This window comes from Chelon labrosus (genome assembly GCF_963514085.1).
Source record: "Chelon labrosus genome assembly, chromosome: 1".
NCBI lineage: Eukaryota > Metazoa > Chordata > Actinopteri > Mugiliformes > Mugilidae > Chelon > Chelon labrosus.
The window spans coordinates 13,027,341-13,054,608 of NC_140337.1; the positions used below are offsets into that span (position 1 = coordinate 13,027,341).

The 27,268-nt window shown below is 43.6% G+C and overlaps 1 protein-coding gene across 1 annotated transcript in view; it reads left to right on the plus strand.

Annotated features, from left to right (window-relative positions):
- Positions 1-27,268, plus strand: part of LOC311490313 (glucosidase 2 subunit beta-like) — a 134,858-nt gene that overhangs the window by 8,262 nt on the left and 99,328 nt on the right. Inside the window, exons 6-8 of the mRNA XM_084547739.1 lie at positions 2,119-2,248; positions 8,403-8,469; positions 13,226-13,304. Coding sequence (XP_084403865.1) covers positions 2,119-2,248; positions 8,403-8,469; positions 13,226-13,304 — 276 coding nt within the window. The remainder of the gene's footprint in view (positions 1-2,118; positions 2,249-8,402; positions 8,470-13,225; positions 13,305-27,268) is intronic.

Here is a 27,268-nt window from a genome sequence, read left to right on the forward strand (position 1 = left end):
AACTGGTGTTGGATAAAATGCTCTTTCAGGAGTTTTGTGATTATCTTTATGTTTATTAGCCCACTCTTAAGAGTACATCTTACAGCAGCAAATGGAGCGCAGCAGTTGCTAAAAATATGTTGTTTGTCTGTAGCTGTCTAAACTGAGGGGCAACTTTCCAAGAGAGGAACTAACCAACAGGAATAATCTGCACACATCCTGATTAAACTACAGTTCAGATTAATCTCTGACTAAACAGATGAAATGTAAGAGTAATGTATATTCAATTTCAACACCAGAGCAACTTCTTAACATGTTGTGGAAGTTATTCACAAGTAAATGTGTTCGTGCGCACTCATAATGGAGCCCATAAATCACTGCTGCAAACTGACGGTGGCTAAGCAAGCAGCATGTCCTAGAAAGCTAGTCATCCCTGGCTGAACCATGCAGAATCCATCACTGCATTATGAGAGTCTCCGAGGAGAGATTGGAAGCCAGAATCGACACACACACACACACACACACACAAAAGCGCGCATACATACGCAAACAAGAAGCTGCTGCTCTTTCATATTAATTGGTCCATTACAGAGAGTGATGATAGGTTACGCTTGGTTGTCAAAAGCTGTCATTTTTGGTGTGACAGCAACACCTCCTGATGCAAGTGATTTAAATAGCTCATTGTGCGGGCCCGGCTGCTGTCTTACAAGTTTTTGTAAATACTCTGGTTCTGGTTGGGAGGTGGATACACTGATGCGGAAAAAGAGGAGCACTGTCCTAAAATTCTGTCCTAAAATATCTGCTTTCTGTACGTGCTTGTGAGGCTTTATGTTACAATGTTTATGTTGTATTTCCTGCAAGCTTGACCGTAGAATATAATGTAATGTTCTTTTGTACACAACCACTGTGCTTTTAGCTAAATGTTAACATCGGCATGCTAACACACTTGAAATGAAAACGCTAACATGCTGCTGTTAAGCACTGACACTGATCTGGGTTCGAATCCACAGACCGACTGTGGCCTTTCTGTGTGGAATTTGAATGTTCTCCTTGTGCCTGCATGGGTTCTCTCCGGGTACTTTGGTACTTTACATGCTTGTTAGGTTAATTGGGGGTTCTAGTCTGCGATGGACTAGCGACCTTTTCAGGGTGTACCCCGCCTCTCGCCCAGTGACAGCTGAGATAGGCTCCATCCCCCTGTGACCCTCTGGAGGACAAGCGGTTACAGAAAAATGATGAATGAATGAATGAATGTTCATGATCTTAGCCTACTTTGCTAGCATGGTATTTGATCATAAACCAGTGTGATGGTAGCCTGATGTAGCCAGACTTGATTCTTGTCGGAATATGAGTCTATTTGGATTTCATTTTGGGGCGTATTTCAACAGAGAAAAAAATTACCCAGATGGCATGCGTGCCTAGGTCGCTGTTTCTCTTCTGTCTGTCCTATATCTGTTCTATCACGTAACGTCCAGGCTGGCTTTAAGGCTAATGTAATGGTGGTCCGAGATGAAAGTTCAGAAGACCACCAACGACATTGTCACATTTCATTGAGACTGAAGTGAACACTGACCATATCATGGTGCTAGAGGTCAAATGATTGCTAACATCAGTAGGAGTCAACGTCTGGCAACATGAATAAATAACTGTACAAAATCAATCTAATCCAGTAGATGAGCTGTTTTACTCTTTAGAGAGATACGTCGACCTGCCAATAAACAGAACCAAGTTTGCGTCCATGGTAGCCCACTGCTAGCATGCCAAAACATGGTCTACATCGTCAAAACTGTGCAAACCGTAGTGCACAGTTTTAAAATGCTCCTTACCTTAACTGACCAACAGTAACCAGCTTTATTGACTCTGGTGCACTTAAATGCAAACCAAATGTCATTGCACAGGATATGTTATTTGGTTAGAGCCACTTGTATGTGACCTGGAGAGAATTTCAAGATGACCGTAGGCTTTGCTTTTTGTGTTTTCTGTTTACATTTGTGCCACTAATGAGGGAAGCATCAGGGGAGTTTCACTGTACCACCGACTGTAAACTTGAATATTAAGAGTTTAATTTACTCTAACTAAAACGTTTGCCATATTATACTCATCTGTGATGCCGTTTGTCCCCATATTGTCTCCCTTCAGGCCCAGCTCCGAGAGCTTCAGCAGGCAGCAGAAGATCTCCAGATCAAATTAGAGGAACACAGGAGGAGGAAACACGAGGCTGACCGACTCAAAGAGCAAACATTAAAGGCACTGGAAGCGGGGGACAGTGGTAAGGGTCGTGCCATTTCAAACCTGCCATGATGTGCTTTGAGTCAATTTGAGGCCATTTGCTCGTTTCACAGAATTGCTTCAGTTTGCAGATATAGTTAGGCCATTGTTACGGCTACAGGGCAGCTTCCATTTCATTTCAGCTCAGCTTTACGCTGAACAAAAGTAAATTGGCCTTAGAACCTCAGGTCAGACGGTCACAATGACAAATGGTGGTACGTCAGAAAGAACTGGAAGGGTTAAATACAGATGCCGGCGGCGTTGAAATAAATGGACTAGGAGAGGATTGCTGAGCAACAGCATATTGCACTCCCTCAGCTCTCCTTTTACGTTCCTCAAACCTTCAGAGAGAAGTTGCTTATGACTTACAGGAAAATTCCCTTATCGCTCCAAGCACAAGCCTGGCTCGGCATTTAAGTGACGTTCAGACTTGCATACGCGAATGTGCAGAAAGTTGGGAGGCTGGACAGGAAATAGGCTCTGTCGATTATTAGCACCAAGGATTTAGAATCATTAAGTGTGTGTTGGTACGGCTAGACGTGCAGATTGTTTGGGTTAAATGAGCTCAAAGTTTTAGATTTTAGCAGAACGAATGTTCAACAATAGCCCCTAACTCAAATTTCTCTAATATTAAATCGTCTCGTTTTTCGCCGTCTCGTTTTTCCGAGGCTTCTGAGTTGTGGCGTAGTGTTGGGAATCGATTGTCTGTCTTGTGTCAAATTGGCCCTCAAGTAAAAGTTTTGATTGCAATAAATGTCATTTGACGTCGGCGGCTCCTCTGAGCACGCATCCATCATGCTTCCCGCTGTGCGAGCTGACCTTTGCCAGTCGTCGTTGTCGCCCGCCCCCCATACCCCCCATGCATCCGAGCCTGTCATCCTTTACTTCCATTACTGCTCATCTTCAGGGTGTAACAGCCATCAATTTTCATTTCCATGCTCGCGTTGGCATGTCCTGTCCATGTTGGCTATTCATCTGGGCTTTTATTATGCAGTCCTAATGATGGCATGTGCGTGTTTGGCTGCTTGGAAGTCGAGAGGAAGTTTGAGTGGCCACTTATCAATCCTTTTTTCCTCCCTGCAGCCCATGACATTACATGTTGATGAATACTCGTAGTGAATAAGCATTAATCTGCCAGCGGTATACTTAGGCAAGTATTTTATAGCTTCCCTATCGGCCTAACTATTATGATTTAGGATGGCGAGCTGATACTTTCTTTCTTTCATGAGCATTTTGATTTAATTCCTGTAATTAAAATGCAAAAAGTAAAGCAGAGGCTCTCTAAGAGACCCTGAGCTGGTTTTCACCATATTTTTCAACTTAAGGGGTAAAAGCTTAGCATCACTTCTACTACTAAATTATGTTGTTATCATCAGTGCAATTTTAATCTGAGATTTCCATTTATGTTTCAGGCGCTTAGACCATATTCAAATCAGCTTGCATGTTTTAATCGCATTTAATTCTGTCTTTAATTCTCATCTTGCAAAAAAACCATGGATATCCACAGAACTTTTCCAAACACAGAGAATACCTTCAAGTCAATGGCTGCAGTTTCCTCCGTGTCATCATAACTCTTTAAAATCGTTCCCTTCTCTCATAATTTTGATTTTGAATGGTGTTTCTAATCTCTTAATATTTTTTTAAATGGTATTTTAGAGCTCGTCAACGACTGAAAAATGTTGATGAGTCATTCTGCACTCCAAGGCGTATTCTAATTTTTCCATCCAATGTAACGCTTTCCCGATTTTGATTGTTGTTCAAATATGTATGGGTATAGAACATGTATAGTCCCTGCTCAAGCCACTGAAGCTGACCAATCAAAGCAGACTGTTTACAGGAAACACGCAAAAATGCAAAAGCGAATATCGCGTCACTACTTGCTTCATTGGGACTTGAGGCCCAGGTAGCCCAAATTGACGACCACCAATGAAGGTTGACCGTCATTTAATGCTGCTTGGACCAAAACGTTGCACATGGACACACCTCAAACATTACAGTTTTGTGTCTACGTACAAGGAAATGACTCTTCTTACCAGCAGGTGGCGGTAGTCTGTATGTGTCATCAAATAGAATTACATTTATTCACACTAGATGACCATGATGTTGTGAAAATATTTGTGTATTGGAAGGTTCAGACGAGAAGAAGAAGTAAAACTAGATGAGACTTCGTTGTGCCCTTTGAACATTGCTTTCATGTCTCTTTTTGTGCACCGATTCGCTAACCTGATCAGCCAAGGGTCATCGACGTCCACGGATGGCCTGACACCGGCTGACCATTGGCTCGAAGTGTCTCAGCATTGAGAACTTAAGAGAAACCTCAACTTGCCTTAAAGTTCAACTGAGGTCTCCTGACATGCACGCTGGAAACAAAGCACATTATCTGAAGAAAAGCGTTGCCTTCAAAGACCCTTAAAACACGACGTACCCTTGACGGCCAATTTTGAGCTACGTCAATTAAATATAGGAACTTCAAAACACGGACACAGTTTTTCTCATGGATGTCTTGTCTTTCCCTTTATGACCTGCCAATGGCCTGTGTCAAAATAGGAATGAAAAGCCAGAAGAACAAGCAGCTGAGCCTGCAAAGTAGAACTTAGCAGTCTCTCCCTTTACTGCGGCTGTCGCTCAAGCGTGTCTCCAGGGCTTCCTGCACAGTTATTGAAAAGCTTTAAAGGGCCAGGTTATTTGTACCCTAAAGAAAATGAGTTTCTTGCAGAATGTCTTGTACAGTGAAAAATAGAGGTATAAAGAAATAAATGGGACTATTGGATATTAGATTTACAGTTCACTCAGTCACACTTTTCAACCCATCACATGCAATACATTTATCAGATGAACACAGAACTTCCTAGTGCAAATACGCAATGAGCTTATCTTTGTTTTTTTCATTAGCCAAGCACTGCACCTCATATACATTTATTTCCCATACTTAACAAACGAAAATGAAAAACAAATACTTCATTGTTCCCAGCTAATGGCAAAGGACTCTGATCACGTGCGTCTGCTTCTGAAAAATTCTCGTTTAATGCCGTCCACGCTGAGCATCGGGTTCGCGTGGAGGTCTCTTCCTTCTTTAACGATGTTTGTTTGATATTAACTCCGTCATATCGAGGCTTACTGTACCTTACGTCTGCTCCTCTCTTTAATGATACATCTCAATATGCTAAGCTGCGCAGTCTCTGAGTTCATTGGCAGTTTGAAGGGATTTCCTCAGGTTCGTCTGTAATCCGCTGGTTGACCTGATTTCGCTAACGGACAGTGTTGCAAAACATCTCCCTTCTGCTCGTGTGCAGTCGCTGCCAGGATACCATACCACATGCATTGTCCATATTCTGTATATAATGGTGCAACAAATGACTTGGAGACATCTGTACCAATACATCATTGGACATTGGACATCTATTATTCTTGTCGTCTCAATTTTTCCAACATTATAATCTCAATAAGCAAATCAAACAGGAGGAGTTGGGTAAATATGCGACACCTTCACATGTTGTAGCACACGGTTTGTCATTTGTTCGACGGCGTTGCCAGAGCTTGCATACTTATCAGCAACTTTCCGGTTTTGCCTGAACAACAGAAGTCATTTCGACATTTCGGTCAGATTTTAACGGTCTGTCCTCAACATGCCATCATTATTTCTCATTCAACCATGAGTGGATTCAAGAGGCCATGCTAAGTGCTTGCCCGTCCTCCGGTTAGCAACTTCAGGTTCAGCCCAGGGACAAATCGGTATGTGGAAAAGACCGGGGATTGACCTGCCAACCCTGCGATTTGTGAACGAGACGCTCTGCTACCTGATGCACAGCTGCTGTGCTCGGATATAAGAAACGTGTAATAAGTACCAAAGATGGTATTTGTCATCCAGATTGCCTCCGAGGACTTCGATATAGTTGATGTATGGACAAACATTTCCTGTACTTTCTGCTTTGGTGTACCCCTCTCCTCACGGAAGAGTCGGGGAACATCATCTTTTTCACGATAATCTAACATTATAACTCAACGGCCACGTTCATGGTTACAGTTTCTTCAAGCACTTAATAGAATCATATAATTTCACTCGTTATTGCTCGTATCCTGTTGTCGATTCTCCCATCGTGGATATTGAAGCCTCCTTGTAGCACAGAGATTTGTCTCATTTGTGGAACTTGTCTGTCACAGCAGCTTGCTCCATAATTTGTGGGAACCTTGAGAAGAGTTCTGGGAGCAAGACGGAAGTTATCTCCACACCTGTAATCAAAACCTTGATGAAAATGACACAGAACCCCTCTTATTGTTTCTTTTTTTTTTTTTGAAGACGACGCAGTGTCTAAATCATTCTGGCGCTGTAAACCGCGGCCATTAAACGCACCATTTAGGTTCAAATGCTCATTTTCTGATTCTATCTCCGTGTCCTGTTCTCACCGAGGCAGCCTCTTCATGTATTTCCATTTGAAAGCTTTTTTTTTTTTTTCCCCCACAGAAGGCGGTAATTTCCTTCCTGGAAGTATTGCTTATAGTGTATAAAAGGGAAAGAAAAGTGTTTTCTTAGCCTTGGAGTGCAGAGCCTACAATAACAAAGAAAGCTCTGTGTGGATAACATGGTCTGTAGGCTAGGCATAGATCTGCAGCCTCCCGCTGATATGTTCCATTTTCTCTGTTCTCTTTGTGCCTCTTTTATTTTACGAGTGCGCCGTGATATCGCCAGGGCAACATGGGTGGATGACTGATGGTGTCCATTAGCAAACATAGCCCCCTATATGTGCCATCGGCCTAAAGAAGAGCCAACGTCTTGAACCTAATCTTTTTTCTCTGCTCGCCTACTCTCCGTTATTTTCCTCATTCCTCCCCACTCTTCCTCTTACCTTTTACTACCCCCCCCCAACCCCCTTCATACGCACTCCATCTTTTCCTCTCTCTGCCTCCCTCTCTCCCCTCGTCTCCATCTATCCTCCTTACGGTTGTTTTTCATAGCTACAGCTCCGCAGTAGAGGGAGGGATGAGACCATTTCTCTTCCCCCCCCTTTTGTGCGCTCGTTTTTGCGAGACGGAGCGACTAGAGGATGAGTCGAGAATGTCAAGCATTAGGTTGGGAATAGAGTGCCGTTCAAACAAAAAGAACGGGCCGCTAATATGACAGATGTTGTGTGTGTTGCGGGAGAATATTAGCAAATCTTGTTTTTCTTTTTACCCCTGCGGTTCAGTAGAGTCAACAACGGGGCTGAGATATGTGGCTTCTCCGCAGACGTTGGACAATCTTCCATCTTTCGAAACTTCTTCTGTTAAAAAAAAAAAAAACCCGGCACAGCTGTATAAATATGGTTTCAAGGTTCATTTAGGCAAAGCTGGATTTGTGAAAAGGGTTTTTTTTCTTTTTCTTTTACCCCTCCACGGCACACACTCAACGCAGCCGCTTTACTGTACACTGGGAAAAAAAAAATAAATGCTAATTTCACAATTAGCTTTTCTGTAATTAGTACGGCAAGGTAATTGCGGCGGATGTGCAATTAGCATTATGTAAAGTGCTTTTCCCCAGACTTGGAGGCCAATCAGTTTGCCCCTTTACATTCTCCTTTCTGCTGATGACACGGGAGATGCTCGGGAGTCGAACATAAGAGAACTTCCTCTCCCTCCCACTCCAATGAATGCGATTCACAAAATGAATCGGCTGGGGTCACATGCTCGCTGGAAAGGGGGCTGAGGCAGCTTTCGCGTCTCCTTTTCATCTGCCTGCGAGTATGAATGGAGAGGAGGGAAATCACTGTCATACCAGCCGTTACAGCACAAAGCCTCCTGATTGCATTCTGGACTCTGACATGCTTTTTTTTTGCTTTTTTTTTTTTCCTACAGGGAAACCAAATGTTCTTGCACAGCGTGACTGACTCATTGCCTGATTGCCCTCCATCCTCTCCCCCCACCCTCCTCCCCTGCCCTCTCCTCATATTTTAAAATCCATCTCGTTCCCTTTCTCCATCCCTGCCTCTCAGTTTGCATTGCATTAGTGTTTATAGCAGTGATTGATGATTAAAGATCGAATCCTACGTAGTTTTGTAATAAAAAAAAAAATAATATTACCAATTTGTTATTATGACTCATGGTGCTTGAGTGACCGGAGTGCATTCTGTTTAAAGAATCAGATAATTTTGCAGTAACCCAGATTTGATTTTTCTTTGTAGGTCTCAGACGTCAAAACGTCACGGTCACCAGCGTTTTCCAGTTACTGGACAGCAATAAAGACGGCAGGTAAATAACATGTTTATTACGTATCGCTGACAGTTTTATTCTCATATTTCACCCTCGGCGTACTTGTGTGAGGCAACATACTTAAAATCTTAATAAAAGGTTTTTACACAATCCCCTCATTCAGGTTTTCTTATCAGCCACCGCTGATATTTATATACTGAATCAGTTTTCTCCGCACAAAAACCCTTCGTCACATTACTTGGATTGCTATGAAATCCAATACTGAAGAATTTCTTAAAGTGTATTTTCTCTCAGTTTGGGCTTTTCTTCTCCGCCCCGTGCCGTTTTAAAAATGTACCACAGTGGGCACGAACACTGTGGAGTGTGAAAAGAGGATCAAGGTTACCGACTTTCCTTCATCTTTCGCAAATATCTCAGGGTTTTTTTTCAGGAAGTGATCTGCTGCCCTTGAACATTGTTCTTATCAAGTTTTCTTTGAATGGCATTGATTAATTTACTAGCTACCAGGAGTTTCATAAAATGTTACCAAAAAAAAAAAAAAAAAACCTTGAAGGGACTGTTCACCTTAAAATCAAATATATGTTTTCCCCCCTGGCTTGCAGTGGTATTTCTCCGTCTGCATGGTTTTAAGTCGTTGAGATTTCTGCATCCTCTTGAATATAATACTGCACAGTGATGGGGTTGGCAGGTGTAGTTACATTGACATAAAATGGGTACAATGTCAAAACTGTTCACGGCAAGGTCTGCAGACTTGCTTGAGTAGCTGGATCGGGTTTTTCTGAAAAGAGGCATCGCTGTTGTGTAGTACCAGTCGAGTGCCATCCACTTTCTTTATATCTGAGGGATGGCACGTCTCTCTACAGCTGATATCTCCAAAACTTGACAACTCGCATCAAAGCAATCTATATGGATTAATAGCACTACAGGCCAAAGGAGAAGACGCATCACATTTTCATTTGATTTTGGGATGAACTGTCCTTTTAAGGAGCCCCATCGATTTCATCATGGGGCGTGTTTCAACCAGTAAAGAGTATGCAACTGGATAGTCCTCAAACCAATCAGAGCAACAAAATGATGTCACCTATGCTTCACGAGAAATACCTTAAAGGGGAACTACCCTTTTTACAACCTGGACCTTATTTCTGGTATATAATACGATTGTTTACTCACCCATATAACTTTGGTGTCATTTTCAGTCCTTTGGAAGATATTTAGCTCCAGTGGAGTGGCGCGTATATGTGGGAGTGACTGGGGCACCGAAACGCAGCCTCTAAATAACGCATTATCTGCCGCGAAACTCGTTCATTTCACCAATATTTTGTTATGATACGCTAGTGCTATTCCCCGTTGAGTTCGGAGTTACCTGTTATCTATTTGCAGACATGCAGCGGTTTGTTGCCCTTTGGCTAGCTGTTCCTCTCTCTGCCTCCTCATCCTCCTTTCAACAAGCTCCTCATCCGTATACTCTGGCTCAAAACGGTAAGGACGTCCATCATAAACAAAGTCGTCGTCCACAACCTCAGAATGGGAAAAATATTCAGCCATGTTGCAAAAAACTATCAGTAGTAAATTACAGGTAAGCATCAGAGATGCTCAGAGATGACATCATCCAGGTCAGAGGTTAGTAGGTCAGTCTACAGACAGGTAACTCCAGACTCAACGGGGAATAGCACTAGCGTACGATATCAAAATATTGGCGAAATGAATGAGTTTTGCGGCAGATAATGCATTATTTAGAGGCTGCGTTTCGGTGCCCCAGTCACTCCCACTATATGGATATACGCAGCTAAATATCTTCCGAACACCTCCAAATAACACCAAATGCCTGAAATAATGTCCAGGTTGTAAAAAACAGTTGTTCCGCTTTAATCTCTGTTAACTGTCCGTACGTTAAAGTTGTTTTGCTGTCAATGAACTGACTGCAAGCGCCTCTCCGACATTAGCCATGTTGTTGTGCACAAAATCAGCGCTCGTACGACTACGTTGCCATTTCTCTTCTGTCCGTCGCCGGATAAAGCCCGTCCCCAAGCGATTTGCGTGCCCGGGAGATCTTTGCTGGAGCATTATGAATTCTGAACAGGGCGACTCCTTCGGGCTGGCTTCCAGGCAACGTCGGATAGCCTGCAAATTCCACTTATTCATCTTCACTAATTTGTAATTGTCCAAGTATTCAGGAGAAACTCTGCTAATGCAGCAAAGTGGAACAAAAACAACAGAAGAGATAGATAAAGAAGATCCATAACACTGAATTGAAGAGTCAACATTTATTTTGACTTTTATTGGCCTTGCTATAAAATAAATGGATGTTTCATGATTACCTAATTCACGTCGGCGTGAACCCTCATTAATTCCACTTTGACGTCTGATGCGGCGAAGTCTCATCAGTCAGAGCTGAACGCACACAACTCATTCCTGCGACTATTCATCCTTCAGCGAACTTCAAAAAAAAAAAAGTAATTCATCGCCCTCTTTGCTTTGTTGAATCTTCAAGTCTCAGCAGGCGCACTTGTCGCTCTACCAGCTTCCCCCTCAGCCACCGGGGCCGACTAAATTGCTGTCATGATCAGAGTTGATCGGTTAGCTTTAAAGCGAGTGGCCTCCATTTTGCTTTTGAGCAAGATGCGCAAATTTGCTGGTGGCTTACAGAAATAGAAATTGCATGATATCCACATGAACCCGTCCGCTTTATACTTGTTCTCTACAGCTTTCTCCAACCTCTCATTCCTCACTTTCCCACAAGGAGAAAAAAAAATCAATGCTGCTTAAGCTAACTGGGCATATTCTGCCGGAAAGGAAGCAGGGCTGGGCAAAGTCAACTGAAAGAGCTATAAAACATATGGCTGCATCCAGGGCGAAGTGCTTGTGCAGCGATTTTCTACAGGAGCGCTATATGCCCACTTATGCATTCCTGCGCTTGGATGTGTACCATTATTCAGCCCTTCTGCCCCTCCGCCCAAACCCCTTCCCTCCCCAGCTCTGCCTCCATCCATCCACTCCATCCAGAGCGGTGTCTCTCCACGGGCTGCGCCTAAACAAACACATTACTAAGCTGAAATATCTGCAAGTGCCGCCGATTTCTATACGCAGCCGTTGTCTCAGCCCGTCAGTCAGTGGGTTTGGGGAGCTGGCCATCTCGATGCAGGACGTGTATCGATGCCCATTTGAATAAAGGCAGACGGCGGAGGCTTTGTATACGTGTGCTACATCACCAGTTTTTCCTGTAAGGCGCCCAAGTGTCGAGCTCGATTTAGGTGGCGTTGGGATAAATGCAAAGTCGAATTTCACCGGTATACCTGATGCTCGCACAGCGCCCGGGCAATTTGCTGACTTTGACCCAGATTAGCATGCGCACTGCACACTCTTTATCTTGTGCAGAAAAAAAAAAAAAAAAAAAAAACGCTCTTGGCTTTGTCCCTAATGACACTTAGCAAAACGTTACCCCATTCTTAATCCACTTCATTGGAATTGCTAATTATCTTTAATGTAGATTCACAGATAATTGTCCTCTCATTTATACTGCAAACTAATCTCATTTTTGTGTTCATTTAGTCACCATTAATTGCTTCATGAAAAAAAATGCAACCTTTTTTTTTTTTTTTTTACGGAAAGGTTTAAAGCCATTTTGAAACGCTCGCTACGTCAGATGCTAAGATGCTACTGATTTTCACCATAATTGTATTTTAACACACATGTTCTCTCTGCCTAAATATTATTGCAAATTGCACCGCTGGTTCAGACCACTGGGCGTATGTAAGAAATCTTTATTGACAGTGTGGTTTGGATGTTTTGGTCACATCTCGAGCATGTAGTTAAGTTTTTTTTCTCAGTTTGTACTATGAGGAAAATGCTCTTGCTCACATTGGTCATTAAGGTAGATTCTGGTCTTCCTCGTTATTATTTCCTCCCAAAAGCTTCCCAAGCACCACACACAAGTGCAACCCACTGTGCCAGCTGGCAGGCAGTTGGCAGCCCAGTGCAGGATTAACTGGTACCAGTATGCTGCCCTATAAATAGAGTCTACCAACTGCTTCAGGAAATGAACCATGATGGAGCCTCCCAAAGGCCCTCGAACAGGTTGTGCTTTTTATCCCCTCCCCTCTGTCAGGATTTATCGCTGTGTGTATGCGTGAGTTCCCTAATATTTATTACGGCCTCTCTCAGTGAAACCCTCTATATGTGCGCGTTGCAAAGCCCCTGATCTTATCAAGCGGTGGTCTATATACGAGTATAAATGGCCTCAGTGATTGGGGCCAAAGACTGTTTTCTTCACACCAGAATATCAGTTCTGTTCCTCTGCTGCCTCTGTTCCGCTCCACAATGGCGAGAGCCATTGTTTTTCTCCAGCACTTACCCCTGGCATTGATCCTCTGTTGTGGAACAAGCTATTCGCTTTGTATGTTTGCCTGCACTTCCGCTTTTGATGGACTCCTGGGATTGATCCTGGCTATGCAGTCATTATCTCAGCTCAGCAGAGCTAGTTTAGGTGTAACCTCTAGAAGGAGGACACCAGCAGGAAAAAATGGCCGAAGAAAAGAACTAAGTGATGTGTGATAATAGATGGTGTGTGTGATTTTGATTGTACGGGGCGCTACTTTGTGTTGGTTTCCACTTGAGGGGGAGAGAGGCTAAAGGGACAGAGAATTACTCCTCCCACAAAAGTGGAGCATTTTTACCATCAACCTTGCCTTGTGTCAACTGAACCCTGGTGTTTATGACTTTGGTGTGTTCAGTTCAGTAAGCCAATCATATTTAACTGGGAGGAAGACTAATACACTAAATGTTGTAACCCCTACAGTATAACAGTGGATGAAGTCAAAGCGAAGGTGGTGCTCGTCCATGATGAGGAGAGGCTTCTCTCTGAGGATGAAGCTCTGGTAAGTTGATCTTTATTCATAGTTCATGCTATTCTACAGGTAAAGGCGCTTTTAGAGTACCACTGGACAGCACACAGCCTAAGCCTTGTGCACTCGTCAGTCTGGCTCGCTCTGTAACAACGCCACCCAAACGCTAGTAGCCGCTGTGTCTTTTTTGCCAGTCGGGTTCATTTTTGTTTCTACTTCCTGCTTCACTTTCAACAATGGTGACTGAAACGTGAGTCATACAAATATTTGTATCTCCGAACCTCCTCAGTTAACCTTTCCTTGATGTGTTCCATCTTTATTGATCCAAAACAATCAACTCTGACGCTGTGGTGCATAGTTACAGTTCTGGAGAGGTGCAGATCAGCTACGGCGCTAGGGTCTGCGTAGGGGTCTACGTTGTCGGCGTAGCCTCTGCGTCAACTTAACGCAGAAGTCTAAACCACCCATAAACCGCCTATTAGACTTTATCGAGCCTAACCTTTCTGTTGGTTGTTTGTAGTCGGGGATTGTATTTTTACCTTTCTGCCCAACAGACACAACGTTTTATCTGAAAGGTCTTTCACATTGTGTCTCGACTTTCACAGTTCCCCTCAACCGCCCTTTCTTAATGACAGTTCAGCCAGTGGCAACTGCAAGCTGGAAGGCCTTTGATCTCTTTTTATAGCTTTCCTTGCTTTGTAGGCGTCAATTAGTTTCCCAGTTGCTTAGAGGAGCCCTTGGTTGTTAAGGGTTGCCAAGTGATTTGAAGAGTCCGAGACTTTATCGGCTCTGAACTGGCATCAGATCCTGATGAGGTTATGTGCTTTCCTAGTCAGTTAAGTTGTTGTTGTTATATCCATAAAAACATGCATTAATATTTGGATGAACTCTTGTCCACTTTTTGTATTCTTACTTTCACTTGGGTAAAAATCAACAAAATATGTACAAGTTGTCTAGGGGTGGCCAAAACGATGCGTATAATCCTACTCTTTTATCAGTCGAATGCGAGTCCAGAAGCTATTTGGACTGGCAACCGGAAAACATCGATTAAAGACAGCATGGATAGCGTGCTTCAGAGAATGGGCATGGGCCTTCTGAGGGTGTCCTGTGGTGTATGGCAACAGAATGTTGTTAGTGGGGGCCTTTGAGGGGAGGGGCCTCTGTGTCGCACAGATACTTGATCAGTTTGGGATCTAGTGAATTTGGCGGCCAGGTAAACACCTTGTGCTGTTCTTCATGTTTTTTTTTAGTTGTTCCTAAAGCGTTTTTGTGTGTGTGCCTGTGTCAGGCTGCATCCTGCTGGGGATGGCTGCTGCCATCAAGGAGTGTCATTGTTTTGGGGTGGGGGTGTCTGGCCTTGTCTAGGTGGGTGGTCCATTTCTTGGTAACATCCACATTAATGCCATATCCATAAGTTTCCCAGCAGAACATTGTATTGTCACAAGATGGTCAATGTTATTTACTTCTCCTGTCAGTGGTCATAATGTTGTGGCTGATTGGTGTAAGTATGACCGTAGTAAGTATGTGAATAAATAATATATAAGAGTATATTTGACGCTATCTCTATCTGGTTTCAGTTCTCCACTACCAGATTCCTTCCACGTTCATTTAAATTCCGTACAGGACGAGCCCGGTTTCCCCAACAGTGATTTTCCCTCAAGCTGCTATGTGTGAGAATGCGTCTGCCTGTTTCACTTTAAACTTGTTGAGCCTCCCTCTTACCAGGCGGCAGATGTCAAAAATCTCTGTGGCTGTAAACAAAATGGCTAGGGCTCAATTTTTAACATTTTTTTTTTTCCCTCTCCCACTCGGCGTCCGCGTTTCTCCTGTAAATTGCAATTGATATGCACAATCATACACCGGCGAGTGTGCTGGGTTCTCCTGCTGCAGGGCGGGAAAAGTTCACTTGTGAGTAGGTCGCTGGAAATGTGTTTACAGTGTGTTCCTCAAATTACGTTCGCCTGTATTTATGGTTAGAGTAAGAATCCACTCCACTCTGTTAGGACTGACATTGCATTGGGCTTACTAATTGTAGCCACTGTGAAATATCCAGCCGGAGATGGATTAGGGTGCTGCTCTCCGGTGCTCCTGAGCTGTAACCGACATGAAAGACTCGCGGACGGGGAAAATCTGTGCTCGTTTGTTATTTCTGCTATCTAACGGGGAGAAACACTCCTAATGAATTCAGCTGCGTCTGAAGACGGTGAATCGGTATGAATATGCATGAATATGAAAATGTGTGCTTAACTGCAACCACAACAAACGGTGATCAAGCCGGCAAATTAAACAGGGTGCCGCTGACAGTAGTTAACAGGCAATTTGCATTAGAACTGACAAGCGGCCCTGTGTTAGCACCTTAATCAAGGTCCAGACGCGGCAACAGTTGGACCAGATAAGGAGTTAATTCAGTGCACTGTGGCGCTTTAGATAAATGATTTTGCTCTTTAACCGTCTATTAATTCTTTGTTATTGCCTCCTTTTCTAGCTTAGAAAAGCTCTTTCCTTCCTTTTCCAGTAATCCTTTCAAGTTGATAAAATAAATATCTAAGCCATTGAGAGAAAGCTTGAAAGTTTTTTCTTTTGTAGACAGGAAAAGAATGGAAATAAAAAGTTTCCTCGTCATCAGCGCTCACTTGCAATGTCTGAAGACCTTGTTCAATTTTCTTCTGTCACACTCAGGAGAAGGGTCGCCTGTACATTTATATACATGCTTATTCAATTTGTGTCATGTTCACATCTTTTTTTATTACTTTCCCCCCGCTCCTTTCTTCCTTTCTCTTAAGAAGCTTTGGCCTCCGCGGAAAATTCTGTTTCCACTTCAGCGGCCCAGATAATTCAAGAACAGAGAGGATTTTCAGGAGAACAATTTGATGATCAAAGGCGCCACTGTGCTCGGGAGGGAAAACGGATAGTCTGAAGTGGCTCGCCCTCTGTATTCTATCATTATGTTATAGCCTCCCGTTCCTGTTGAAACCACTGTTAATGTAGTTCACTCACATTTAGAAGATAATCATAGGTATCGGGGTGAAAAAAAGAAGAATGCAGCGCCTCTGCGGGAAAATGGCTCCATTCACGTCAAGTTGTCTCCATTTTCAGAACGTCAAGCGCAAGCAGAGGCGCGAGCAGATGTGATTTCAATACTCAAAACCGAAACATTTGCTGGAAATGAGCTCTTGGCGAACCTTCTTGCAAAGAGAAAGCTGTCCTTTCTCTGGGCATTAACCGTAGGACAATGCATTCGGAGGAGCACCGATGTGTGACCGGGCTCGGACTGCAGCAATGTGCCTGCGAGCAGAGCTACAGGAAATTGCCTTCTCTCAAGCAATGGATATTTGCGCAGAGGTGAATTTCACTTATCCATCCACTACCCACTCGCCTCCTTTTAAAGCCCTGCACTCAGTCTACCAGAAACGGATAGATGCCGAGAATATAGCATGTTTTTCTTTTTCTTTTGCACAAAAGAATGAAAGAAATCTTTCGATTAAAAAAATAAATAAAAAAAAGCCAACGCTTCCTCTCTGTGGCGATAACAAAATACTTTTATACACATTTTCTTTTTTTCAACGAAATGAAAATCATTGCTGTAGGCGTATAAAAGGTTGGGGGTTCCCCACACCAGCTTGCTAGTGGCCATGGAAGTCTTTCTTTCTTGTCTTACAGTTTTAAAAATATCGGCCATACCCTAGGGGTTCCTATATACAGTGGAAGAGCTGACATTAGTTGGTAACAAGGCAGAAATGACGACAGTGTAGCTGCTGTAGTGTGGCTGGGAGGTAGTGGTGCGTGGACAAAGAGGAAAAACAGAACCTTAAAGATCTCATTATAATGAACTCTTTGGCATCTGTGAGTACCTTCAAGAAGTCCTGGATCCTATAGCTCCGGTAGACTGAATACCACATGTTTCTGGGCTTAGAGGGTTATAGTGTGGTCTGGTTCAGACTAGTTAGATGCCCACATATACCGATCAGCCACAACATTATGACCACTGACAGGAGACGTAAACAACATTGACCATGTTGTGACAATTCAACGTTCTGCTGGGAAACTTCTGGACCTGGCATTCAATCGTGTGGATGTTACTTAGACATGTAGCACCCACCTAGACCAGACCAGGCACCCCCACCCCATAGCAGGGACACTCCTTGATGGCAGCAGCCATCCCCAGCAGGACGCAGCCTGACACAGCAACTCAAAAAACATGAAGAACAGCACAAGGTGTTGACCTGGCCTCCAAATTCACGAGATCCCAAACTGATCAAGTATCTGTGAGATGATCCACAGAGGCCCCTCCCCTCAACCCATAGGACCCAAAGGCCCCAACTAACAACATCCTGTTGCCAGACACCACAGGACACCTTCAGAAGACCCATGTCCATTCTCTGATGAGTCACAACTGTTTTGGAGGCCAACACAATATTAGGAAGGTGGTCATAATGTAATGCTTGAACGTGTGCTGTAAAATGTGGCAGCTATCTTTACGTAAAAAACAAAAGTTTTAGGGTTTAACATTTTTTTTGAGTAGCTAGTCATCTTTATCAGCAGCGTACATGGTTTTGTCTGCTATTTACTGTTAAACATTCCACTGTTTTAGAGGATTTCTGGAAGACTGATCAAGAATGCGCTTTGAAGCTCAACGCGATCGTGTGCGTCAACGCCCAAAACGTCCTCCTCTGAAACGTTGGCTTGTTGCAACCCATTGTGTCGCTGCCTCTGTGCGTCTGTCTCTCCTGAAGACTCATCACGTCACCTGGTGTTTATCCCACACGGGGCCCAGCATGTGCGGAATTAATGTGTTTATTTCAACCATTTATCGAGCGTTTATGTGGTTATTAGACGCTAACAAGTTCCTGTTAAACGGATGATCAAAGGTTTACGCCGCCGCTTCCAATCTGATACCTGAATATTCCTTCCAGCCGGGCCGGTGCGCTCTGATTGAGGTGGCTTCACGGGGCATTTTTAATCTGAATGGGCTAACACTATGATTATTAGAGTAATAAAACGATTGATGTAATCAAGGCGATTGCGTAGCCTGATTGAAATGTAGCTGAAAGGTGTCATCTTGGGAATTATCACTTAACTCGATCGTTTAGAACGCCACAAGCAGACTCTAAAAGTTTTATATTTTGCAGATCCATGATATGAGAACGAAAATAAACCATATGCTACCCTATTTATCAAACGGTTATCAGAAACCTTCTGTGCTGTTTATCCAATCCTGACAGCTCTCTGTCATCGTGGCAGCTTGACAGCATCCCACAGAGCCCGAAAGCACCTGCAAAGCAAGCGGGCCTGACGCGACTTTACCTCTCCCACCTTGGCAACAGCGCTCGGCTCTCTTGATGTTCACAGCATCCGCCGGTACGCACAAAACAAACACGGGGTGCACCGCGTTGCCCCCGCCACCCCGAGTCACTGCCGATCAAGGTCAGCCTCTCAGCCCGGGCTCTTCACACCATCTGTTTGAGCTGGTTGACATTTGGCCCTGGCCGGCGCTGAAATCTCGCTTCAGAGGGGAGCCGGCGTGTTTGCATTCTGTTTTGGTATTGCGTGTCAAGAGGGCACGTTTCTTTTTCACGTTTGTTTTCTTTTTCATAAAGGCACAAACTAATATCTGATAGAACGTGCAAGATATTCGAGTGAGGACTAAGAGACAGTGATGCTTATTGAATCGGTGTGCGTGCACTGAAAATGTGCTGCAATTGCTTTTGACTTATCGTATAACGCCGCACGCCGGCAGCTTATAGCATCCAGAGTCCAGATATCACAGTGACTGTAATTGATGCGCGTTTAGTCAACCGAAAAAAGACTTGAATAGGAAAGAAACATGAATAGTATTGCAGGCATCACATCCCACCTTGCTTGCTGATGTCTTGCCGGCCTCCAGAAGGGGGCAGCAGGCCTCTAAGCTGAGCCCGTGCTAATGGAAAAATGGAAAGTCACATTCACAGGTCATTTAATCTCTTTGTTTTGTCATGGGCTGGGCCTCTGGTGCTGTTTTCCTGCCTCGCGCTCTCTCTCTCTCTCTCTCCAAAAAAAAGAAGCCCTCCTGTTCAGAAAATTCTCATCTGCCTCCAAGAATTTCCCTTTTCATACATTCGCATTGGTTGGTTTATAAGCTTGCAGTGATTCCAGGATTAAATGTGTGTTTTTGAGGAGATTCTTTTTTTGGGTCCGGGCTGTGTGAGCGTTTTTCTTTTTCACTGTGTTGTTATTTGACTTTCTGAAATGCTTCTTTTGGAGATCGTGTGTGCTTTTGCGTCACTAACAGTAACCTAGAAGTTTAGTAGCTGCAGACCTAAGCTGTACTTAGGATTCCAGTCTTACTTAAGTGACTGCGTGGATGTAGGCCACGATGTTACTTTACAGTGTACGCACGAGCTTCCATGCTGCGTTCGCTTGTGGATTACACCGTGGTTAAGGCGAACCGCGCGCAGCTTACACCGTTTGATTCCCGTATGATAACTTAGGTGGCGGAAGGAGGAATTTGCACGTTGTGGTAAACACTGACGGTCACGGAGATGTTTAACATTTTCGCAAGTTTTCCGACAAGATTATAGTCTTGTGTCAGTCCCCTGCTGTGCATGTGAGGTTATTGCCGGGCCTGTGAATAAAGGGGGTGGTCTGCGCCGCTCCCTCCTCGCTAGCATTCATCACCTACCATCACACACGTCATGTTTTTGCTCCCCAGCTGGAGTGCTTTCAAGTTATATAATGTGAGATGACAGGCGGGAACCAGAGGTGGAGTGATATGTAGTTTCTAGAGCTGAGGTAGAGAAAACTTACTAAAAAAAGAAAGAAAAAAAAAAATCACCGTTATGTGTCATGTTCTTCTGAGAGGACGACGGTGAAGGTTGTAGGGTGAATGATTTGGGCGGTATCTGCGAAAGACTTTTCTTCTTTATTTGTTTCAGACGGCACACCTGACACTTCTCAATCTCTTCGCCTTGGCCTCCTCCTCTGCGCCTCTAATCTTCTCCGTGCTCGTCTTTTGTTATGTAACCGCCGAGATTGGATGCGCGCTCAAGGTCGCGCGGGTGGTGCAGGTAATGGAACCAGTGGGAGGTCAAAGGCAGGAGAGGGAAAGAGCAAAGTGAAGAGGCATCATTTTGTGCCGCTCCAACAAGTCTTGACAGAGGTGTCTCATATCAAGAGCTGTCTGTCGGTGTCTGTGTCCGTCTGTTTGCCTGCCGTATCTCTCAACTTCTTTCCTGGTTACAGAAAAAAAAAAAACTTTTTTTAAAGCATCTCCTCAAAATGTAAAAAGAAGGAAGAAGATCTGTTACGTATTAAAAATGCATGCTAAAGTCAGATTTAAGAAATGCATATCACACAGCTGTGTTTGTACCACTTTGACTCTGTCACTGAAAATTCCATCTTACAAGCCGTACTGACAAACCAGCCTCAAAGCAAGCTCAGGGCAATCATTTGTATTCTTATCTGCTTTAAACACTTGACAAATACTATTGATGCTGCAACTGTGTAACTGCAGCTCTTCAGAACAAGGGAGCAATGTCCAGAGAGAATAGACATCCGCTTCCTCTGGGACGATCCACGCCAGCGCTTGCCAGCTGAACGCATTGATCAGTGATCTTTCACACACATGTTTTAGCATCGAGAGCAGTGATAGGAAGGAGAAACTATAGGTAATCAGCTTATTTTGTGTACATATGTGTCTGTTAAATTTAGTTGTGGCGGTTGATAAAAACTGAAAAGACGCTTGTGGTTATTTGAGCAGCCATGTTGTCAAAAGTACAGCTACAGAGCAGCTGTTCTATCTCTTTGCAGTGCAACCAACCAGATGTCTTTTTCAATTGAGAAGTCAGTCAAAATAATTGTAACTGTGATCTGATTTCAGCTCTGTGCTCAGCTCCGGCGTAGAGCTCCACATCTTTAGCTTGGAATGGCAGGAACGAAAACAGCGGCGGTCAACACTAAATACGTAACAATGCATTTTATGTGGCTGCTTCGCACTTAAAGGGGGCATACACCAATCAGGCATAACATTATGACCACCTTCCTAATATTGTGTAGGTCTCCCTTGTGCTTCCAAAACAGTTGTGACTCATCAGAGAATGGACATGGTCCTTCTGAGGGTGTCCTGTGTTGTCTGGCAACAGAATATTGTTAGTAGGGGCCTTTGGGTTCAATGGGTTGAGGGGAGGGGCCTCTGTGGATCATCCCACAGATACTTGATCAGTTTGGGATCGAGTGAATTTGGAGGCCAGGTCAACACCTTGTGTTGTTCTTCATGTTTTTTTGAGTTGTTCCTAAACCGTTTTTGTGTGTGTATCTGTGTGTCAAGCTGCTTCCTGCTGGGGATGGCTGCTGCCATCAAGGAGTGTCATTGCTATGGGGTGGGGGTGTCTGGTGGGTGGTACATGTCTAAGTTGCATCCACATGAATACAAGGTCCAAAAGTTTCCCTGCAGAACATTGTATTGTCACAAGATGTTATTAATGTTATTTACTTCTCCTGTCGGTGGTTATAATGTTGTGGCTGATTGGTATAGCATGCAGCTTTCATGCAGCTTTTTCTACATTTAGTAGTAAGGTGTGTGGCATGTCTGCCAGCTCAGAAAAGCTGATAAAAATCCCTGCAGTCCGTTTGTCATGAGTTGTCTAAGAGTGAAAATGTGTCATTCAGCGAGCCGTTTCAAATGTGACTCATTTGTGACATAGATGAGTTGTTCTGAACATAAGACCTGCCCCTGAACCCTGTCCCTAGACGGCTTCAGGTTGCCCCTTCTTACCTGTATACAGATAGCGATGACGCTAGCAAAGCCACTTTTAGTTTCAGCAAGCAGCAGATGCACATTGACAATGAAGCGGTCCTGGCATGTAATCTGTCCTGTGCTTGGCTGGAAAAAGGCTCCCAGGTATCTTTATACCGAATCCCTGCCTCAAGAGAAACCGGAGCAAAGTGGTGCTAATTAGCATACGTTTAATGGACAATCTGCTTATTGTGACCGTTAACTGTACCACAGACACCTAGCATAGCTGTCAATAAACTGTACTACAGTAAACATCACGTTCATTTCACCTTCAAGTTAGCCACTGTTCACTACCTGGTAGGTTAGCGAACAGCAGCTCAAAGTAGCATTAAGTTCACCAAACATTCAGAAATGTTCAAACCTTTATTGCCAAACTTCTTCAGCTTTTGTTGTTATGGGTTCAACTCAGGTACTATTAGATGGACTGATGTGCCTTTAGAGCGCCGCGCTGTCGTACTCTACCGATATGCTGAGCGGTTGCCAGGCAACACTACTAGATGGGCGGGGTTACAGGAGCTAATTCTCCGAAGGGAGGGGGGATCGCACAAAAGCAGAAAAGGACTGTTTTTGACCTGGTGGATAAGGGCCTGTTTAACACAACCATTGAGAATTTAAAACCAAAGCATGTAACAGAGATTCCATCAAGTCATGAAAGAAACATGAAAACATGAAAAAATAAGCATCCAATGTTCCCTTTAAATCTATCTTGTGTGGCGCCAGTTTTATTGTGTAGCGGCAGCAGAATAAATTGTTGAGTTTGCATTTGGAGTGTCTTATAATAGCTCTGATGTAGCCTTAGGAGGGTGAAAAGTAAGGCTGATATGAAATTACACAACAGCAATACTGCTTGTGCGTAGGTAGGCAATTTTGAAACACCATGGCACTCCTAATGAAAATAACAACACACAATAATGTTTAAAGAAGCTATATAATGCAACAGGACAGGCCATAAATTGTATACGGTTTTTTATTCACTCAAATCCTATAAATTATAAGTTTGAAGGACAATAATCAAAGTATTAGTGTGATGACAGTGGCTATTTTTACTTTAAGAGATAATAACTTAAAGGGGAATTACCGTTTTTTACAACCTGGACCTTATTACTGGCATAAAATTACAATCGTTTACTCACCCATATAACTTTGGTGTCATTTGGAGTTGGGCGATATTTAGATCCACGTATATCCATATAGTGGGAGTGACTGGGGCACCGAGACGCAGCCTCTAAATAACGCGTTATCTGCCGCGAAACTCATTCATTTCACCAATATTTTGTTAGTGCTAGTGCTCGCTAGTGCTATTCCCCGTTGAGTCCAGAGTTACCTGTTATCTATTCGTGGACGGGCAGCTGTTTGTTGTTCTTTGGCCAGCTGTTCCTCTCTCTGCCTCCTCATCCGTATACTCTGGCTCAAAACGGTAAGGACGTCCATCACAAACAAAGTCTTCGTCCACAACTTCAGAATCGGAAAAATATTCAGCCATATTGCAAAAAACTAGCAGTAGCAAATTAAACAAGCCACGCGGGGTGTGCACGGCGCTCAGAGATGACATCATCAGATAATGCGTTATTTAGAGGCTGTGTTTTGGTGCCCCATTCACTCCCACTTTATGGATAAACGTGGATCTTAACATCGTCCGAATGACTCCAAATGACACCAAAGTTATATGGGTGTGCAAACGTTCGTATTTAATACCAGAAATAAGGTCCAGGTTGTAAAAAACGGTAATTCCCCTTTAATGCCCAGACACGCAAAACCAACATTTCAAGAACCGATGGACGACTGTGCTGACCCCTCAAAGCTGCCTTTGTTAGGACCAAAATGTTGCACTTGAACACATCGTAAAGATTACAGCCAGCTGCCGACGATCTATCACCGCGTCTATGTGACGTGACATAAGTCCACCAGCAGGTGGCAGTTGTCTGTATTCGTCATTTAGGAGGGGAAACCGGAAGCTAGCCAGGAGGCGACGAAGCTAGGAAGAGCTAGAAATTGTCTTACAGAGGTGGCCTCTGCTGAATCCTGCTAATCAATTGTTCTGCAGTCTATAAATCATAAATTTAGATGAGATGTGTGTGGCCTCCGAGTCACTCCACTTTCTCTTTTCTTGCGCTGGTTCGCTAAGCTGATCTGCCAATCACGGAAAGCTCTCTCACACATGAGCTCACCCACTGACAGGTGGGCTGGTGGCAGTGGTTTTGGGATGTAGATATTTGAGAAATGCGGCTGTGTAATGTGATAGTGTAGCGTGTGCACTAATAAACTTCAATTTTAGTTAAATCATTCAAATGCGAAGCAAACGCAGAGGAGCCTCCTGAGATTGAAATGTGACATGACTTCCTCTAAATAAGAGTTAATAAGGTTTTTTCAATTTTGATTAATAATACAAATTTATGCAAAATCCATATAAACTAATCAGATACAGTCTCTGTCTTATCAAGTTTTTTAATTACGTTTGCTTGGATTGATCAGCTTGGACAGCATTTCAGATGATAGTTTATCACAAGACATGGTTAAAGTAGAGAGTCCACGATTGTTAATGTTTCCGTGTTTGCGTTTCCTAATAAAACTCAAACACAAAGCACAATGCAGTATTTTTTCTAAATATGAAGTCACGTCAAACATCCTCTGACCCTAAATGGACCGCTGGCTCCTGGAAGAACATCTTGTCGAAGGACCTCAAATCCTTTGTGTGGAAATTGTTGATGTGTTTTGTGTTTCCATGGTGACCCCGCCGCACGGCACATAAGACAATAATGAAAGCTCTCAAAGGCCGCAGGGGCACCAGAATAGTGCACGTCCTCAACGTTCCAGCTATCGTGGCACTTGGAGGAGTTACACAACCTGACGTTCACCCTGAGAATGTTTCTTTCCCCCCCATCATCTCGGGGCTTTTGAGACCGGCAAAGATTGGTCTTGCTAGCAAAGGGATGACACACGGAATGACAAAACTCCTGTGTCTGTCTGTCAGGCTTGGTCTTTATCCGACTGACATTTGCTGGCTCAGGCTCATCCAGGCTCTGGAGAAGCCAGGGATAAGAGTCAGACACAGATGGCTTTTTCCCTTGCAATTCTGTCTAGCACTAGATTCAGAACGGCGAGGGGGGGCATTTTTTTTTTTTTCCTCCAAATCGTCATCCTGTTTTTACAGACTCTCAAAAATCTAATTGCCTTTACTGAAGTGTAAGGAACCAGAGAGTCTCGCACACTGCAATGTTTTTTTTCCCCCCAATACGTTGCTTTGGTTTATATTTCCCGTCTGTGCTGACCCAGCCTATTGGTGCTTAAGTCCTGATTCGGGCTGTTACTTCAGCAGAGACGTTTCTTGTCCTCTGAGTAAGTCAAAAGAACAATGCAAGACTGCTTTGTGCCATTTAAAACTGATGAGCCAAAGCCAGCATGAAGGAGGAGAGGGGAGGTGTAGGTGTTAAATTGATTGGCGAGAGAAAAAAGCATCTGCTTTGCAATAGCTTAACAGTTGCCTCAGAAGCACGCCTGCTATTGTTTCCAAACAAGAATACCCACTTCTGTGTGCCGAGGAGTGTCGCCTTCAGAAGAAATGTGTGAGAGGGATAGAAATTGTTGCATAAGAAACATTTAGAGACATGTTTTATTTATTTTTTTTACAGCTTTCCAGGACCTTGATCTGTTTTCTTTTTTTTTCATCGCTGCCTCAACTTCTTTTCTGTTCTCCAGGCAGTTCAGAGTTAATATGTGGGCAGGGAACAAAAGACGGGGGATATAGGGTTGGAGTCAGCAGCTGATCCGATGACAGCGAGGCGAGAGGGTCCCAGGTGTAGTCAAGACTCAAGTAGCACTCCAAGATAGGGGGCTGTGATTGAGGAGGGTGGGGAGAGGGGAAGGAGCGAAAAAGAAGCATGAGGGCATCACGGGAGCTTAGGTCCTGTGTGACAAGCTGCCTGTTGTGGGAATACTCTCTGACAGCAGGAAAAGCAAATAGACAGGACACCTGGACCCTCTGACCTTCACCAAAGTAAGACGGGACTCCAGTTTCTGTTACTGAACAGCAGTGGCATGAGTCTGCACCTCCCTTGTCTCTGTATTTATTTCAGTAAAGCTAGGTCAAAGTATTAGATGTTAGTGGTAAGTAATGTCTTTATTTCTATTGTACTTTACAAAACCAGGGTTACAAAGCGCAACATTTAAACTGTACAATTGCTAAAGAACCTGAATTCATAATTCATTTAAGGAAAATCAAAAAATACAAAACAAGTCAGCTCAGGGAACATCTGAAAATGAGAAAACTGATTCAGTTTGCTCAGTTGGCTGAAAGACTACTCAAGGCTTGACTCTGGTCAACAGCTGGCCAATGGCATGTTGTGTTGGCATCCTAAGGTCTTAAAGAGGAATTACCGTTTTTTTACAACCTGGACCTTATTTCTGCCATAAAATACGATCGTTTACTCACCCATATAACTTTGGTGTCATTTGGAGTCGTTCGGAAAATATTTAGATCCGCGTATATCCATATACTGGGAGTGACTGGGGCACCGAGACGCAGCCTCTAAATAACGCATTATCTGATGATGTCATCTCTGAGCGCCGTGCGCACCCCACGCGGCTTGTTTAATTTGCTACTTCTAGTTTTTTTGAAACATGGCTGAATATTTTTCCAACATGTCCTTCCCTGATTCGTCACACCCCCGTCAAGTGACCCAAGAAAGACACTGACCTGGCTACCACTCATAACAAATGGCAGGTGTGATCACTATGTCTATGCTAGCAGCTGTACTGAAGTTAAATTCTACATTATCATGCCAATAATGCTTACATGCGCAGTAGGTAAGCTATAAGTTCAGTGATTTCTGGCAATTCCCATGACCAGTGGTGATAGCAGTCCTATGTGGGGTGTCATGCATTTTTGGATTACTTTTAAATCTTTGCTAAAACGCTCATCTGGATGGAGATTTCTTTCAAAACATTATTTTAAAACTAAAACCCGTTGGTGTAGCTGTAGCTTATGGCAAACTTTAGATCTGCTTTTGGACCAACAGTCACGTTTATCAGTTTCCACCGCAGTGATGAGACGGGCTACAGTTCAAGCTTGTAGATCAACCAGATTGATTGTGGGATACGTACAAGCAGCAAGGTGAAGCGGGAGCCAGTTGTAATGAGCTTGCTGATTACATCAAGTATCGGACAGGAATAAGAAGCAGAAGATGGAATTCATTATCTTGATTCAAATTCAAAAGGCTTTATTTGCTCT